This window comes from Colletotrichum siamense, assembly GCF_013390195.1.
Source record: "Colletotrichum siamense strain Cg363 chromosome Unknown KSG_Cg363_contig06, whole genome shotgun sequence".
In the NCBI taxonomy this organism is placed as follows: domain Eukaryota; kingdom Fungi; phylum Ascomycota; class Sordariomycetes; order Glomerellales; family Glomerellaceae; genus Colletotrichum; species Colletotrichum siamense.
In genome coordinates, this window is record NW_023501019.1 from 2456693 (window position 1) to 2471721 (window position 15029).

At 53.6% G+C, this 15029-nt stretch overlaps 6 protein-coding genes across 6 annotated transcripts; 4 read left to right on the forward strand and 2 right to left on the reverse strand.

Annotated features, from left to right (window-relative positions):
* Positions 1-1430: 1430 nt before the first annotated feature.
* CGCS363_v009637 (uncharacterized protein) lies at positions 1431-1670 on the forward strand (the record flags this gene model as incomplete). The annotated part of the gene is made up of 1 exon (XM_036641486.1): positions 1431-1670. The coding sequence occupies one exon, from the start codon at positions 1431-1433 to the stop codon at positions 1668-1670; it is 240 nt and encodes a 79-aa protein (XP_036493619.1).
* Positions 1671-3294: 1624 nt separating this feature from the next.
* On the forward strand, positions 3295-4463 carry CGCS363_v009638 (Uncharacterized protein; the record flags this gene model as incomplete). The annotated part of the gene is made up of 2 exons (XM_036641487.1): positions 3295-4212; positions 4266-4463. 2 exons carry the CDS (start codon positions 3295-3297, stop codon positions 4461-4463), a joined length of 1116 nt encoding a protein of 371 aa, XP_036493230.1.
* A 298-nt stretch (positions 4464-4761) lies between these two features.
* Positions 4762-5845, reverse strand: RPF2 (Ribosome biogenesis protein RPF2; the record flags this gene model as incomplete). Its single annotated transcript, XM_036641488.1, has 3 exons — positions 4762-5650; positions 5715-5771; positions 5832-5845. The coding sequence occupies 3 exons, from the start codon at positions 5843-5845 to the stop codon at positions 4762-4764; spliced, it is 960 nt and encodes a 319-aa protein (XP_036493338.1).
* A 739-nt stretch (positions 5846-6584) lies between these two features.
* CGCS363_v009640 (uncharacterized protein) lies at positions 6585-7735 on the reverse strand (the record flags this gene model as incomplete). The annotated part of the gene is made up of 2 exons (XM_036641489.1): positions 6585-6975; positions 7035-7735. The coding sequence occupies 2 exons, from the start codon at positions 7733-7735 to the stop codon at positions 6585-6587; spliced, it is 1092 nt and encodes a 363-aa protein (XP_036493884.1).
* A 2063-nt stretch (positions 7736-9798) lies between these two features.
* srr (putative serine racemase) lies at positions 9799-10926 on the forward strand (the record flags this gene model as incomplete). Its single annotated transcript, XM_036641490.1, has 2 exons — positions 9799-10123; positions 10181-10926. The coding sequence occupies 2 exons, from the start codon at positions 9799-9801 to the stop codon at positions 10924-10926; spliced, it is 1071 nt and encodes a 356-aa protein (XP_036493883.1).
* A 1314-nt stretch (positions 10927-12240) lies between these two features.
* Positions 12241-14505, forward strand: SP1 (Subtilisin-like protease 1; the record flags this gene model as incomplete). Its single annotated transcript, XM_036641491.1, has 2 exons — positions 12241-14299; positions 14366-14505. 2 exons carry the CDS (start codon positions 12241-12243, stop codon positions 14503-14505), a joined length of 2199 nt encoding a protein of 732 aa, XP_036493724.1.
* Between the last annotated feature and the right edge of the window lie 524 nt (positions 14506-15029).

Consider the following 15029-nt stretch of genomic DNA (forward strand, 5'->3'; position numbering starts at 1 on the left):
GTCGCCTGCTTCTTCCGTGGAGCCTGCGGCCCCCGACGGGACGGGGATAGTTGGGTAGGTACTCGTAAGGCGGTTGCGTGAGGCATGTACGTTTATCGGTATGTTCGTTTCGTTTTCCATTGCGAGTTCTGTTACTTTCATTGCCGATGTTGCCAATACAGCAGCGGGCGATTGCAGAGATGATGGCAGCGCTTGGCGGCCATGGGGGCTGAGTACCATGGCTTGCCAATGCAGCTAGTCTGCAGCATTATTGCCTGTGCCCTCTTTGTCGCCGTGGGAGACTTGTCCAGAGGTGGACAGTTTTGGGGTTCAGCCAGCGTAAGCAGAAGGCAGCAGTAGTGTGTCCAACTGCCGTTGGTCCGCTGACAGCCACGGGGAGAAACCAGGACTCGACAGGACGTACCGCAAGGCTTTCGGCGTTTGGGGATGATGGATGGCGATGCATGCAGTGCGAAGTAGAAATTTTGCTGTGCAAGCAGGGAAGTCGCTACTCGCGTGAGTCACGGCCGAAGGAGATGGAAAAGTAGGCACTTTGGTGTGCAGGGAATTGTGATGTTCTCTTGAGCTCGCATTGAAGGGGTTGACGAACCGGCATCACTCCTGTCCTGCATGGGTTGTCGCTGTCAAAACGTGTTGTCGTAGGCAAGGGAGTGCCGGGGTTACAAGTTACAAGGCCGGCGAGTTGGAAGAGGATAAGCTCACAAGCTTTTTTCTTCTTTTCTTTGCGTTTGCGAGGTGAGACCAGGCCTTCAAGGACTCGCAAAAAAAAGACACCGGCTCCCTGGGCTGAGCTACGCAATGTGTGGGGCTGCACTTGTGTCATTTCCGGTGATTTGGTTGGGTGGACTGCCTCTGGGCGCACAAAAGGCGGGGTAGGGGAAGGGAACCTAGTCCTCCTCAAGGCTCAGGGAGAGAGAGGGGGGAAGACGCGGATGTGTGAGTGCGTGCGTGTTGCCTTGCGAAAAGGGGATATACACATGGGATGGATGGAATTAGAGGTGGGCGGTGAACTTTCGGGGGTAGTGGTGTGTGTAGGTTGGAGAAGGGACCATGCTTGTTCTGCGCCCGTTTGGAGTGACGCGCCAATTCCCACTGGTTCGCCCGTTTACCATTCGGGACTGGATTTCTTGGTGTGTCCTGGAGATACATCCAGAGATACATACAGGCGATGCGGGTGACATTGGGCTTGGGGCGGTGCATTTCTTGGAAGCATATAAAGAGCTAGGGCAGCGCCGGATGATGCTGCTATCTCCTCCTCTTGGCCTCCGTCAGCAATCAATCAACCTTTCACACATTGACACCCTACAAACACACCAAAGCACCCTCATCGCCTCCATCACTTACTCCCAAGTCGAGCAACTCGTCTACCACTACAACCAGTCAACATACTTACCACCAACACCACCACCACAACACCCAACACTGCAAACATGGGCAGAGATTCCTTCTCCGAGACCTCCACCATCTGCTCCTTTGAGAAGGAGACCTCACCAGACGCCATCGTCGCCCCCGTCAAGCTCTCCAAGAGACAGAGAGTGAAGCGCGCGCTCCGCGACATCGGACACCCGCCAACGTATCGCTACGACCTCGAGCACGGCATCGACACGATGAAGACCGTCCCCGTCGGGCCCCAGGGCTCTAACGTCCTCAACCAGCCGTCGCGTATCTGAGAACGCCCAGAAAAAAAATCAATATTTGGTTACGCAAGACATGCACGAGCGAAAAAGGGGAAAGACGTTCTCTTTCTCCTGATTACAACGGGATACCAATGAGCGATGCACACCAACGGCGGGGCGTTTTGGCGGGGTACTTCTCTACGGGGAACCCTGATGGGCTACATTTCTTTGGGTCATGAGAATTCCTATAAAACGACAACAGACGAGGTCGTCTTCTGCTGTGTTTCTTTTGGTCTCGCTGAGCGGGCCGGGTGTCGGCAGAGACGGACCTTGGGGCACGGAGGTATTGCGGGCGGCCGCTGCTTGGAAGGAGGGGGAGCATGAGCTTGCGGGTTTGCCGTGTTCCAAGGATTGGGTCGACACCGGCCTGGCTTACAGCATTTTTTGGGAGTTAGGAATGAGCAAGATTGCCGGATACCCCAAGATTCGGATTGTTTCAATAGAACAGATACCAACAAGTTTTGTTTCTCCTTGTTAACAATTTTGTGCCTTTTCACAACCATGATGAGCTCTGCATGCCTGACGTGAGAGATGAGTTGGAACCCGATGCTGACTGCTTTTCACGTATGCATCAATCCCTTCCATCTGCCGTTATCTCAAATCACCATTGTCAAAAGAGTGTATCACTTGCCCTTGCATAGTGACAACGCTGCATTTCTCGGTTCAAGTGACGGCGGAGAGCACCTGGCCCCCAATGGGCTCCATTTTTGCCGTCCGGTCCTGGAGGCCCGGTTGAGTGGGGCGCTCGGGGCGGCGAGCGATGGAGTGCATTCCGTCCATCGGCGGAGATGTACAAGGTTGGTACATGCGTTCGCCTCATAGCCTCAAAGAACTATCTGAACCCCAGTAGATAGTCTCGAAATACCAATGCACATTCAGTCATGGCTCTAAATGTCCGCTGTCCGCATGCTCGCTGCTACGGCGGCCTTGTGCAGAAGTCCAGCATGAAGGCAGTGGCAGCCCACAACAATGGCATCCCGAGGCCGCGTAATTCACCAGGCGAGAAACAGGGTCTTCTTGATGTTGCCCTTTTCGAGCAGGACTTCCACTCTAGGCAATCTCGGTATCAGATGAGGCGCATAGAAGAGATGAGCAAAGTACGTCTCGACCCCGAACCAACTCATCGAGGCTGAACCCAACGGTTACTATGCATAGAAATTGACGTAAGCAAACTCAATTCTGCAAGAATCCATTGCGCGGTTCATATCTACCCCATGTTCCTGAAACATTTCTGCCAAATGAATCTATTCTCGGATCACCAAAGTCTGAGCGGCCGAGGGACACGGGAATAAGACCGGGGCGCCGGCTGTGGTACGGCACGCCGTCTAGCTTAGAAATCACGACATCTCTCGGCGCCGAAGGACTTCATCTCAATCAAAAATTATTCAGCATTCATGTCCGCGGGAATATTCGATCATGAGCACACTTCGACAATTGGAGTTCCGGACATGTTTGTTGCATCGAAATACAAGTACAAAATGCACTCCAGCCCCCGAGGTCGCCGGCATGGCATGCCACACGTCACGCATCAACCCCCGTTAAACATCAGACGGCCCTTACATCATAACCCAACAAGCTTGAACATCCTCTCCCAAAGTTTGCCGTTCTTTAGCCAAAAATGGTAACCATCCCAAAGACGCACAAAGCGGTCGCCACGCCCGCTAAACGCGCGCCCCTGATCCTCCTCGACCGCGCCACCGAGACCCCCGGCCCGGGCGAGGTCCTCATCCACAACGAGTGGACCGCCTCCAGCCCGCTCGACCTGCACCGCGCCGACGGCGGCCTGCTCTGCACGTACCCGGAGGTGATGGGCGGCGGGGCGGCCGGCACCGTCGTGGCGGTCGGCCCCGGGGGTGACGGCCGTCTGCGGGCCGGCGACCAAGTCTTTGCGTTCGCGTTCCACCTGCCCCGCGAGAAGGCGCACCAGGAGTTCGCGACGGTGCCGGAGTACCTCGTGTCCAAGCTGCCGGGGAACGTTACGCCGCAGGAGGCCGTGACGGTGCCGACGAACCTGATCACCGTGTTCCACGCGGCGACGGCGGATCTGGGGCTGGAGCTGCCGTGGCCGAAGCCTGCGGGGTGGACGCCACCGGGGGGAAAGGGAGAGGCGGCGGTGGTTGTGTGGGGGGCCGCGAGCAGCGTTGGGGTGTACGCGGTGCAGGTGCTGCGGCACTGGGGGTACGGGAACGTGATTGCCGTTGCGAGCGAGAAGCACCATGCGTACCTGAGGAACATCGGCGCCAGGGAGACGTTTAGTTACAGGGACGGCGATGTGGCGAGGAAGATTTTGGGGGTGGTCGGGGAGGAGGGGGTGCCGTATGTGCTGGACTGTATTGGGTCTGTGGAGGGTACGCTGAGGCCGTTGACGAAGATTGCGGGGAGGGGGACCAAAGTTGCGGTTATGCTGCCTGTCATCGTGCGAGATGCGACAGAGGAGGTTGAGCCTGAGTATGAGATGGATGTGAGCAAAGTCCTTGTCGGCGAGTGGGCTGCGGGTGTCGAGGTGAGGGGAGTGAGGACGCATTTTTACCTGGAGGTAAGTTTTCTTCTGCACTATGATGAGGAAAAAGATGCTAACTTCGAGCACAGAACGAGTTCTTCAAGGAGAAGATGCAGAGAGAGATTGTTCCCACATTGCTGGAGGAGGGCATCATCAAGCCAAACAGGCAGAAGATTGTCGAGGGCCCGACCATGCTGGAGCGTGCTCAAAAGGCCATTGAGCTTCTTCGAGCAAGAGATCCTTCGGGTGAGAGGCTTGTGTGGAGGGTATCGGATCTAAAGTTGTGAGAGTGAGCAAATCAGCATAGTAAACGTAGGGAGGCCGCCTTGAGGCTGACCTCTCTGTCCATCACTTTCATCCAGTCCAGTTCGAAATGAGGTCCTGAAATGCTTTTGACTTTGTTCCTGCTTTTGTAATCTGCCGACCATCTGCTGAATGAAGCTCAAAACTCCAACCGTGGGAATGAATGCCTCCTGACCAAAACAATAATAAAACGCCGGTGAGTGGTCTTCCGCCGCATCTCTCCCACCACTCTTTTTGGGTCCAAAACCTCTCCAACACATACATCACGTCCAGCAACGTCCATTACGCCTTGCGGCTCTTCTTGGGCTCCTCCACCTCGACGTCGTCGTCTCTCTCATTGTCGTCCGCAACGTCCCTGCTGCGCTTGAGACCCTTCATCTTGCGCGTCTGGAGCTCGCTAAGGTCCTGGCGGCCGACGTGGATACGTCCCATCTTGTCACCCATGCTGTCGGTGGTGATGTTCTTCTTGGTGCGCTCCTCGGTGCCGCGCGGCTTCTTCATGGCCTCCTTGAGCATGGCCTCGTCGGGCTCGCGCTGGCGTCCGACGCGGAAGTCCATGCGGGGGCCGATCTCGTTGACCTCGACGCGGGGCGCTTTCTGGCCGCTGCGCTTCGTGCTGATGGTGTAGCAGCGCAGGCGGATGGCGGGCTTGTCGTTGCCGTCGGCGGGCTCGTCGGCGGTGATGGAGACGATCCACTGCAGGCCCTCGACGTCGATCTTGTCCGTCTGCTCGCCGCGGAAGAAGTCGATGAAGAAGGAGCGCGCGTGGGTGTACTCGTTGGCGATGGGGCTGTCCCAGGCGGTGCCGGAGAAGTTGAGCATGGGCTTGAGGCCGATGGGCACCTTCTTGCCCTTGAACTGGGCGAGCGTGCGGAAGGACTCCGGGTCGAGGTAGAGCTCGAGCATGTCGAGGACCTTGTGGCCGAAGGTGCGGATGAAGGTGATGGCGTGGGGCCTCTTCTTGGAAGTGTGGCCGAAGACGACGATGGAGGTGTCGTTCTTCTCGGAGAAGAACTCGATCGAGTCGGCGTTGTCGAAGGGGTGGATGTCGTTCTTCTTCACGAAGCGCTTCGCGAGGGGCTGGCGGAGCTGGTAGAGCTCGTTGAGGGCATCTTGGGTGACCTGCGAGCACGACGTTCCGCGGAGGAAGAGGGCTGTTTTAGGGTTCTCTCTGTATGGCGGCGGTGGTTAGCTTGCGGGAGGAGGTCGAGGTCGAGCGAACGAAGAGGACGTACTGGGTCTTGGCCTCGCGCTTCTCGAGCGCGCGCTTTGAGCGAGCGTTACGGGGCTTTCTGTAACAGATTGTTAGATCGTCTGATGGCGAGTGTTCGATTCGCGTGGTTGCGACTCACATTTGACGAAGCATTGTGCCGTTGGTCGAAAAGTCGTCCGTCGGGTGTGTTGCATGTGGCTGGGATGCGACTGGATCTGGGACTTCAACTGGAGTTACCGTCAAAAAAATTGCTTATCTTCATTGGAGAGTTTATCTTATCTTATCGGTGCCCCTCGGGCGAGCTTTGTCGCCGCCAGCTGGTGCCGCTCGGCAGCCGAATGAACTCAAGCGGTGGGTCCTCACTTACACCCTCACGACTCTCCTACGTGAGGTAAGATACAGCAATTGTGAGCATTTTGTGCGATGTCTAGTATTGCGGTCAGAAGTTGTCCCTGGCATTGATTCGTCACTTGCAAAAAAATATCTGGTTGTCATTTTTTCAATTTCCCAAATTTACTGTAGGACGTCCATCCAAAACTCTCCTAATATTCAACGCATTCAACAACGTGTAGATTAAGCCACTGTAAGCATGATGGCTCCGATAGTCACTTGATCCACGTTATTTGAGTGGTTCATTATGTGTTGCATAAGTACGCAGTAGATAATCTTTGAACCATAATAAATTGAGAACTTCTTTATGTCAACAAGCCTTACCAACTCGTGAGGACTCATTTCTGGCAACAAACACACGAACGCAGTCCGGGTGCAAGCACGTCCAAAACTCCGTAGCCTATGTTCCCCTTTCCTTCCTTTCTTGCTCTCTGATTTAAAGGGTGCGCAAACCTTCAAATATGTACATTGAATCCATCATTCATTCTCAAAACCGCACGACCTAGTTCACAAGCTCATACTTCTGACTCACAAGACCGAGACCCTCTCTCGAGTACAGAGCCAAGAAGTGCGTAGGGTCGAGGTTGAAGACTCCAGGCCAGTGAGCTTCAGCCTCGCCCGTGACAACGCTGGCGCTCCATGTCTTGCCTTGATCGGTACTTGTAATGACCTTCATTTGACCATTATTGTACCCCTTTCCGACGTCGACGTCCTCGTTGGTCATGAAACTAGCCACCAACGTGCCCCACACATTGTAGACCTGAGGAGCACCAGAGAGCTTGCCATCACGGGCAGTGTACAAGCTTCCACGCTCGCCCCAGGAGTAACCGTCGTCGTGAGAAAGGACATAGTCGACGTTGAATCTTCCCTCTCTTGTGTGCTCAAATACAGCACTGCGTGTCATTCCTGTTAGTTCATGTGGCGAAGCGTGCATATACAGAACAAAACTTACATCAGGTTTCCGTTGTTGTCGATGGGCGCAACACCAACCATGCCATCACGAGAAAGACGGTCTCCACCAGAAACCTTAACCCAGCTGGACCAAGTCTGACCTCCATCCTTGGAGTACTTCATGAAGTTGTCCTGGTCATCAGCCGAGTTCTCGGCAGAGTAGTAACACTGCAGAGTGCCGTCCTTGGCAATACGGAGGAAGGGCTCCCAGAGTCCGTTGACACCACTGGGGACATGCTCCTCGACGGTGGAAAGGTACTTGAAGTTCTTGCCGCCATCATCGGAGTAGGAGACGGAAATGCGGAAGTAGGTGTAGTGCAGGTCGGCTCCGGTGCGGTCGTGGTTGCGGTAGGCGTACAGGATCCGGCCGCTGGGCAGCTGGAGAGGGAACGCGTTGTCCATGTCGTGCTTGGCGACTGGGCCGCGGAAGACTTCGCCAATGTGCTGCCACGACTGCGCGCCGTCGGTAGACTTGACAACTCGCATTATCTTCGTGTCGCCTTCGGTTGCGCCATACCCTCCGATCAAGCTGCCGTCGTTCATGAAGCTGACGCGGAGATAGTGACTGTTGGTATCGATGACTACGGGCTCGCCGGCTTTGACGACGCGGCCAGGGAGGCGCTTGTCCAAGGAGACCGGGCTGCTGGCTCCGAGGCCGACGAGAGCCAGAGTGGCGACAAGGGTCTTGGTGAGGTTAAACATTATGATTGACTGGGAAGTGAGGACTCGAGAGTGACGAAGCAGTCGGGATCACTAGCCTCGAGTCTGGATGTGCTTCCTTATGTATTGCATCCCCTCAACGCCCTAATCTTACGAGACGCCTGGTACAGCAGTCTGATGGCATGTACTGGTGCCATTGTGGTTGTTTTGCTACGGCCTTGAGCAAGGTTGGCGATGCAGTCTCCCTGGGCTTGTAATTTGGCTGCCTGACAGGAGAGCGGGTAAGATATTCTTAATTGGGAATTTTGCCAGGGCCAGACCATCGAGCTGTCATCTTTTTCTGGGGTTCGTGCTGGGCGGAGGCCATGTCCGGATCCTTCGCTGAAAGCACCCCTGTTTCTCGCTTTTACGACTTACCGCACGCAATTCTCAGTTAGGCACGACCACATTAACAACATGGTATGATTTTGCTTCTTCAGAATCCCTTGAAATCAGGAGAATAGCGTTCAACCGCTGCAAGTCTACTTGGGTACTGATATCTATCACGGCAGATCTCAGATTCAAGCTGCGACACAGACTCTACTTGAGATTCTGTCAAAAGTCATATTTGATGAGGCAGCATCACACAACCCGGCGCTTAGAATGCACCCTGTGTAACTGTTCGTTGTCTTCCGATCCCCTGGACCCACAGAAAACACAACCAAGGCAGCTTCACCAAAGTCCCATTTACGACTCCGAAGGATCGTGACCCTGGGACCCATGTGGTGGGTTACAGCTACTCCGCCTCAAAGTGGCACCCTCGGACTATTGCAGCTTCAAGATTGACAACCTAAAAATGCGGTCTGACTTTAAGCTCAATGCAGAGAAACGGCGAATTCGGGAGCAACCGAGGCTAGTCAATGTGATGCTTAACGTTGGGTTCGTTGCAATAATAGCGAATTCAACGAAGTGATGCGTACATTGGTAAATTCCTACAGGATCCCAGGCAACTGCTTAACACCCCCCACATTGATCCAACAACATGGAAAACGGCATGAATTCAGTTGTTGGCCCATGATACGATGATCTGGGGGTGAAGCGACAACACACTTGCCTTCCTACTCCAGTGCTTCTACAATAGCAGTGCACTTCACCTCCACAACCAGCTTTGGACTTGGCAACTCTCTCACCCCAATGGTCGTCCGAGCCGGAGCCTCCTCAACGTTCGGATAAAACTCATTCCATACGGCGTTCATCCCGGAGTAATCCCTCTCCATATCCACCAGGAATATCGTCGCGTCAATGACGTTTCCGAGGCCGCCTTTGTTTGCAGTGGCATGCTTGATTACCTCCTCAATGTTGCGGAGGATTGCGGCTGTCTGTTTTCGTACGTCCAACACTTGAGTGCCGTCGCTTCTTATTTCGACGCCGTCGAAAGTACCATCTGGGCGCCTGGAAGAGGTCCCTGAAATGTACAGTGTTCGATGACTTGTGGTAGGCGACAAGCGTCCGCGGGGATAGTTGGCAAGGCCAGTGACGGTGCCTGTTGGAAGAATGACTGCGTCGCCATTGCCGGCCATGTTATCTGTTGATACGATAATGTCGTGAATGATGAAAAACTGCGAGCGAAATCTTGACTTGTTTTGCCCTGAATAATGATAGTTGGGAATGTTTCAAATGACTGAACTGGCCGCCTTCGGATGCGAGTTCCGGTATATTGTCTTTCTCGGAATAGGCTTGTAACTTGCTATTCAGTGAGATTATCATCCATGAGTTGGGAATATTATTGAGCCGTATCGGAATGTTTCCCTCGGTGTTTTGGTTCATTCTCCGCCGATTTACCGGCGTCATCTTCATTTACGCCGAGGCTGCAATAAGGTTCACCTCGGGCATTGCAGCCGAACACCGCATGGTGCAAGATTGAATTGACTCGTTCATCCCAACGCGAGCATCTTGTATAATAGCCAATATCAATATTACCTCGGTCAAAACTGTACAAAGGCCGTTAGTCGCAAAGGTCTTCAGACTTCAACTAATACAAGTGAAGCGCTACATACTCACGGATTCTTGTGAACGCTCGACTCAAGGTTAATCATTTTCAGCTTGATATAAAATCGATAGAAACCATGGCGAGTCTCGCAACATGCCCGCCCTTGACCAGAGAATCGGTCTTTGAAGCACGAAAGCTCATCCAGACTCATGTTCACAAAACTCCGGTCCTCACAAACAAGACTCTCAGCCAAATGGCGTCCACGCCGAGGGCATCTTCTACCCTCGGTGACAGAAAGCCTGCCAAACCTATCATCAGGCTCTGGTTCAAGTGCGAAAACATGCAGCGCATAGGTGCTTTCAAAGCTAGAGGAGCATTTCATGCCATTGAGAGACTCAAACAGGAGCCCGGGTGGCTTGAGAATGATGGAAAGACCAAAGGAGTCGTTGGATTCAGTGCAGGTGAAATTGAGAACAGTCACTTAAGCCCCCGGAATTGAAGCTGACAATCGCATGCAGGAAACCATGCACAAGCATTGGCACTGGCAGCCAGAGAGAACGGCATTGCAGCGCACATTGTGATGCCAAGCACCACTCGCCCTTACAAAATTGACGCCACAAAGGGATATGGCGCTAACGTTGTTGTCTGCGGCCCCAAAGACCGTGAAGCTGTCGCAGCCAGGATTGTCTCGGAAACAGGCGCTCGTCTCGTTCCGCCGTTTGACCACCCAGACGTGATTCTCGGCCAAGCAACCGTTGGCCTAGAGATGCAGGACCAAATCGAGAGCCTTGATGCCGTTATCGCACCCTGCAGTGGCGGCGGCCTTCTGTCTGGCGTGGCATTAAGCTGCGAGGGAACAGGAGTGAAGGTTTTTGGAGCTGAGCCTGAGTTTGAGGGTGGTGATGATGGGCGTAGGGGCTACTATTCAGGAAAGAGAGTGACTGAGGTCAGTACCAGAACAATTGCGGACGGTCTGATTGGCGTCGTTGGAGCGAGGCCTTGGGATATCATCTACGAGAGGAGGTTGGTCAGCGGCATGTATGCGGTTTCCGAAGAGGAGATCTGGGAGGCCACAAAGCTTATTCTAGAACGGCTGAAGTTAGTGGTCGAACCGGCTGCTGCCGTACCATTGGCTGTTGCGCTTTTCAACGAGGAGTTCAGGGTTATGGTTGAGGAAGCAGCTGGTGAAAAAGGCTGGGATCTTGGCTTGGTGTTGAGTGGCGGGAACATCGGCGTCGACGGGCTCGCGAAGCTTTTCTCTTAGGTGTCGAGGTTTGTTAAGCCGGACTTTGACAGTTTTTATTATGTGAAAAACCCAGTCATTCACTAATTTCCTCCTTATTCTTGTGATGTTGTTCTTCAATGATAGCATGTGATGATGCCAAAGTATGAACATACAGGATGGAGGTCTTCGGAAACTGCTCTCTTCTAAGATTTATCGTAGAGGCTGCCAACACTCGGATGCTCCGCCAAGAGCCACAAAATTAAATGATTCTTGCGCCAGAATTACCTCCCAACCTTAACAAAGTGATAGCTAGGCGTTGGAGCATTTCTTTTCCTTCGAAATTCTAATCTTTTAGGATTTGATTGTCGCCTTTAACATTTGCAGTTTATAGACTAGCTAATCAACCAGTAGTAGCAACCTCTACTATCAGAGGTCTGTTCTTGTTGAACAGAAAAGACTTTGACGTGTGTCTTCAACTGAGACCATCCCATAGACAAATTTGAATGTTCCCACATCGAACATCAAATCCCAACATCTGGATGTTGTTTTCACGTATCATAGTAGAGCAAGACTTCCTTATCGCCCAAACAATCACCAATTCAGAATTCAGGTTCGGCATTACATGCTCGCTGGTCGTGTATTCGTGGGCTCGGGCGTAGTCGCAAGCGCGATACAAAAGGCTGAAGTTGATTCGTAAGACAAAAATACGTAATAGTTGCTAGACGACTATAGGTGTGCCTTCGTCACAGATGTTTGAAACTGTGTTATTAATTAAAAAGGCCGTCTTAGCCGGCGATGCACGCCGCCTTATGTTGCTCACGGGTGTTCTGGGAACTGCAGGCCTGACATCAGAGACGATGTTCTGAAGCAAGCCACACACTCTGAACGCGATCGATTATGGCCCACAATGTCAATAGTTCTTGGGGGCTGGCTCTAAGCCACGCGCAAGAAGAATAAGGTGTGTCTACCATATAGTGTAGATTGCGGAAATGCCTTGGGTTTAAAGTTTGACGGGCGGCCCCTTCATTGCCGAGCCTATCTAAAATCTTTATGCGCACGTCAAAAATAGACATCAGTCACGAGGTCGCGCAGATCCATGACTCGGTGTTAATTCACATCCAACAAAACATGCGGATTCCACATGGCTTCTCATATGTGCAAATAAATGTCAAACATATTGCGGTCTGCTATGGGAACTATGGCTAGAGGCTCGAAAAAAAGTAGGCGGCATACTTAAACCGTCCGATCTAGCCCACGCCAGAAACACAAAGGGCTCAGGGACAAGTCTGTCTACACGCTGACCTTGAACATCCATTCTTTTGCGGGCCAGGTTTCCTAGCCGTTTCTCTCATTATGTATTCAATTCAGGCAGTCACTCTTTTCTTCACCCTTGTTTCAGTGTGCAACTCCCAACAGTCGGGACCTGTGAGGTCTCCGTTCCCTTCAATTTCTGGTTTCCGTAACACAACCAGTGTCCCTGTATCGACGTTCATCTCTATCACCCCAACACCAGTGTCCTCATCAGTCGCCGCAACATCTTCAGCCCCGGCAACCGTGACCGTAAGCAATGGCGAGACTGTCGCCGTTGCAGCCGGCGTCGTCGTTGTCGGTGCTGGCATAGGCGGCTTTTTCACTGTCAACGGTGTTACGACGCCTATCGCAGGAGGCGCATCTGTGGTCGCCGGATCATCAGCTACGAACCCGGGTGACCCGAGCAATCCGGATGATCCAGACAAACCAAAGTCTAACGACGGCGACATTGCGACGAACTCGGGGCCAGCATCTGTGCCAGCCTCGTCCGCACCGCCGGTTAGCGCGACCAGTTCAGATATCCCCTTTTCGAGCACATCGTCGTCCGCAGTCCCAACAGGCACAGGTGTAGACTACATGATCTTTGCCAAGGAAAACACCGTCAAAGCGGACGCCGATGGCTTCGGCAACACCCTGGCAGGCCTGGTTGGTGCAGATAACATAGACAACATTGTGAATGATGCCGGCGTTCCCTATGCTTGGCGTGCAAACCTCAACCCCGATCAACTTGAGAAGGTCAAGAACGACCGCGTAATCGCCGGGACGGATATCAATGACCCTCTGACACGCGATGATGATCCGCCGGCTGGAGCCCAACCGTCGGCCACTCAGCAGAAGCGAGCCGAAGTCACGCAGACACCGATCGCCAAGAACGACATCTTTGACCTCCGTGTGCTTTCGACGCCGCCGAGGGAGAAGGAAGCACTTCCCAACTATCGATATGACGACTTCGCCGGCCAGGGTATTACCATCTATGTGGTTGATACCGGCCCGTTCGACTTGCAGCATGAAGAGTTCAGGGCGCCCAGCCCCGACATCACCCGCCGAGAGTTGAATGTTGCCAGGAACAAGAAGTTCACGCTGGAAGATACTCAGCACGGGACGTGTGTCGCTTCCAAGACTGTCGGCGGAACGACCGGAGCTGCCAAGCGCGCGAGTCTAGTCGGAGTGCGTATTGACTTCACCGAGTTCGGTCTACTTCGCGGTCTCCAGTCCGCCGCCAATGAGATCAAGCAAAAGGGCCTGAAAGGTAAGGCCGTCGTCACAACGTCCATTCTCATGAGGGCACCCGACGCCATCTATACGACCTCATTCCGCAGCGTCATGAGGTCCTTCGTCGCCTTGGACGTTCCTATTGTCGCGGCAGCCGGAAACAAGTTCTTGGACGGCCTGACCGAGCCCGACAAGTTGCCGGCAACGATGGCGAAGGATTTCCCCGTCATCGTGGTAGGCAACGCAGGGAGGGATTTCAAAATAGCCCCGAAAAGCCAGCGAGGTAATCTCGTGACGACGTATGCCATCGGTGCCGACATCAAGTGCGCGGATCCTCTCGACCTGACTGGTCTCGCGACAGATTCAGGTACTTCGTTCGCCGCACCCCAAGTTGCTGGTATGGTGGCATACTGGATGTCACACCCAGAGTTTGCTGGCGACTTGACGCCAGGCAAGGTGGCCGAGACGCTCCGCAACATGACGGGTGCCCTTTCGTACCCCCGCGTTGCCGAGACAGGATACCCTCCCATCGCCTGGAACGGGCACGACCTGGCCGAATCGTGTTCCATCCCGAACAGCGGAACCGGAAGGAGAGCAAAGCGCGCTATGAGGCGTGACCTCGGCCAGGCGTGTTCGTATGCGCCCACCTCGGTGGCTTCAGCCGCCCCGACAGCCTCAGCCCCGGCCGGCAACGCCCCGCCGTCGGGGAGCGACGTGCCTACGGCGACGACAACCTCGGTCACGGAGACGGCGACCGCTGGACCGACGACGTGTAACTTGTGCGGCGCCATGCTCGACAGTGGCAATGCAGGCAATTTGGGAGGACAGGTCGGCTGCAACGGCGCTGAGTATGCCCGGAGCTCGTGCGAAGCTAACGCCGACTGCAAATGTAAGTCTTGATCCTATCTCTCTCGCGATGTTGATCTGAACATGACATGCTGACCGAACATGATAGCTTGGGCTTACGGCAATGAAGACCGGGGGACATACACCATTCCTGTCTGCCTTCTGTTCACGGAATCGGCTACGCAAATCGTCAGCCAAGCTCCGGCAGATCCCGAGGGCAAATGCCCTTTCAGATACCACGATACATAAGGCATGCCCTGTACCATGAAGGACCTTTGTGCATGAATGGCTATTGTGGGCGTCTGCTCAAGACAACTCCTAGGTTAGAATTTCATACCGCTACCCACATCCGGCGACGCCGCAAGCTCATCGTCGGTTTGGATGTTGTGTTCTATGTAGATTAGTTAGAGATAGTTAGAGAACTTGTACATACATCCATCAGTCTATAAACTCACCTGTAACCTCTATTATCTCCTTTACGACATTGTACTGGTTGCTTGTCCGGGATTTGTGCAATTGAATCTTCAGCTTTGTCACCTTCGGCAGACCAAACCTCAACCTTTCTCAGACTCCGAGTGAGATGACACCGTTTGGCTGGACAGAGATAAAATGGGTAGTTGAAGATACCGTGAGAGACGGTGGAACAAATTCGCCCGGTCGGTAGCTTGATTCCGACAAGCTAATTTGAAAGTCAATAAGCCAATAACGAATGAAGTAGAAAAAACACCAAAAAAACATGCCCATGTCACGGAGCACAAAGGGATGGTTATCTC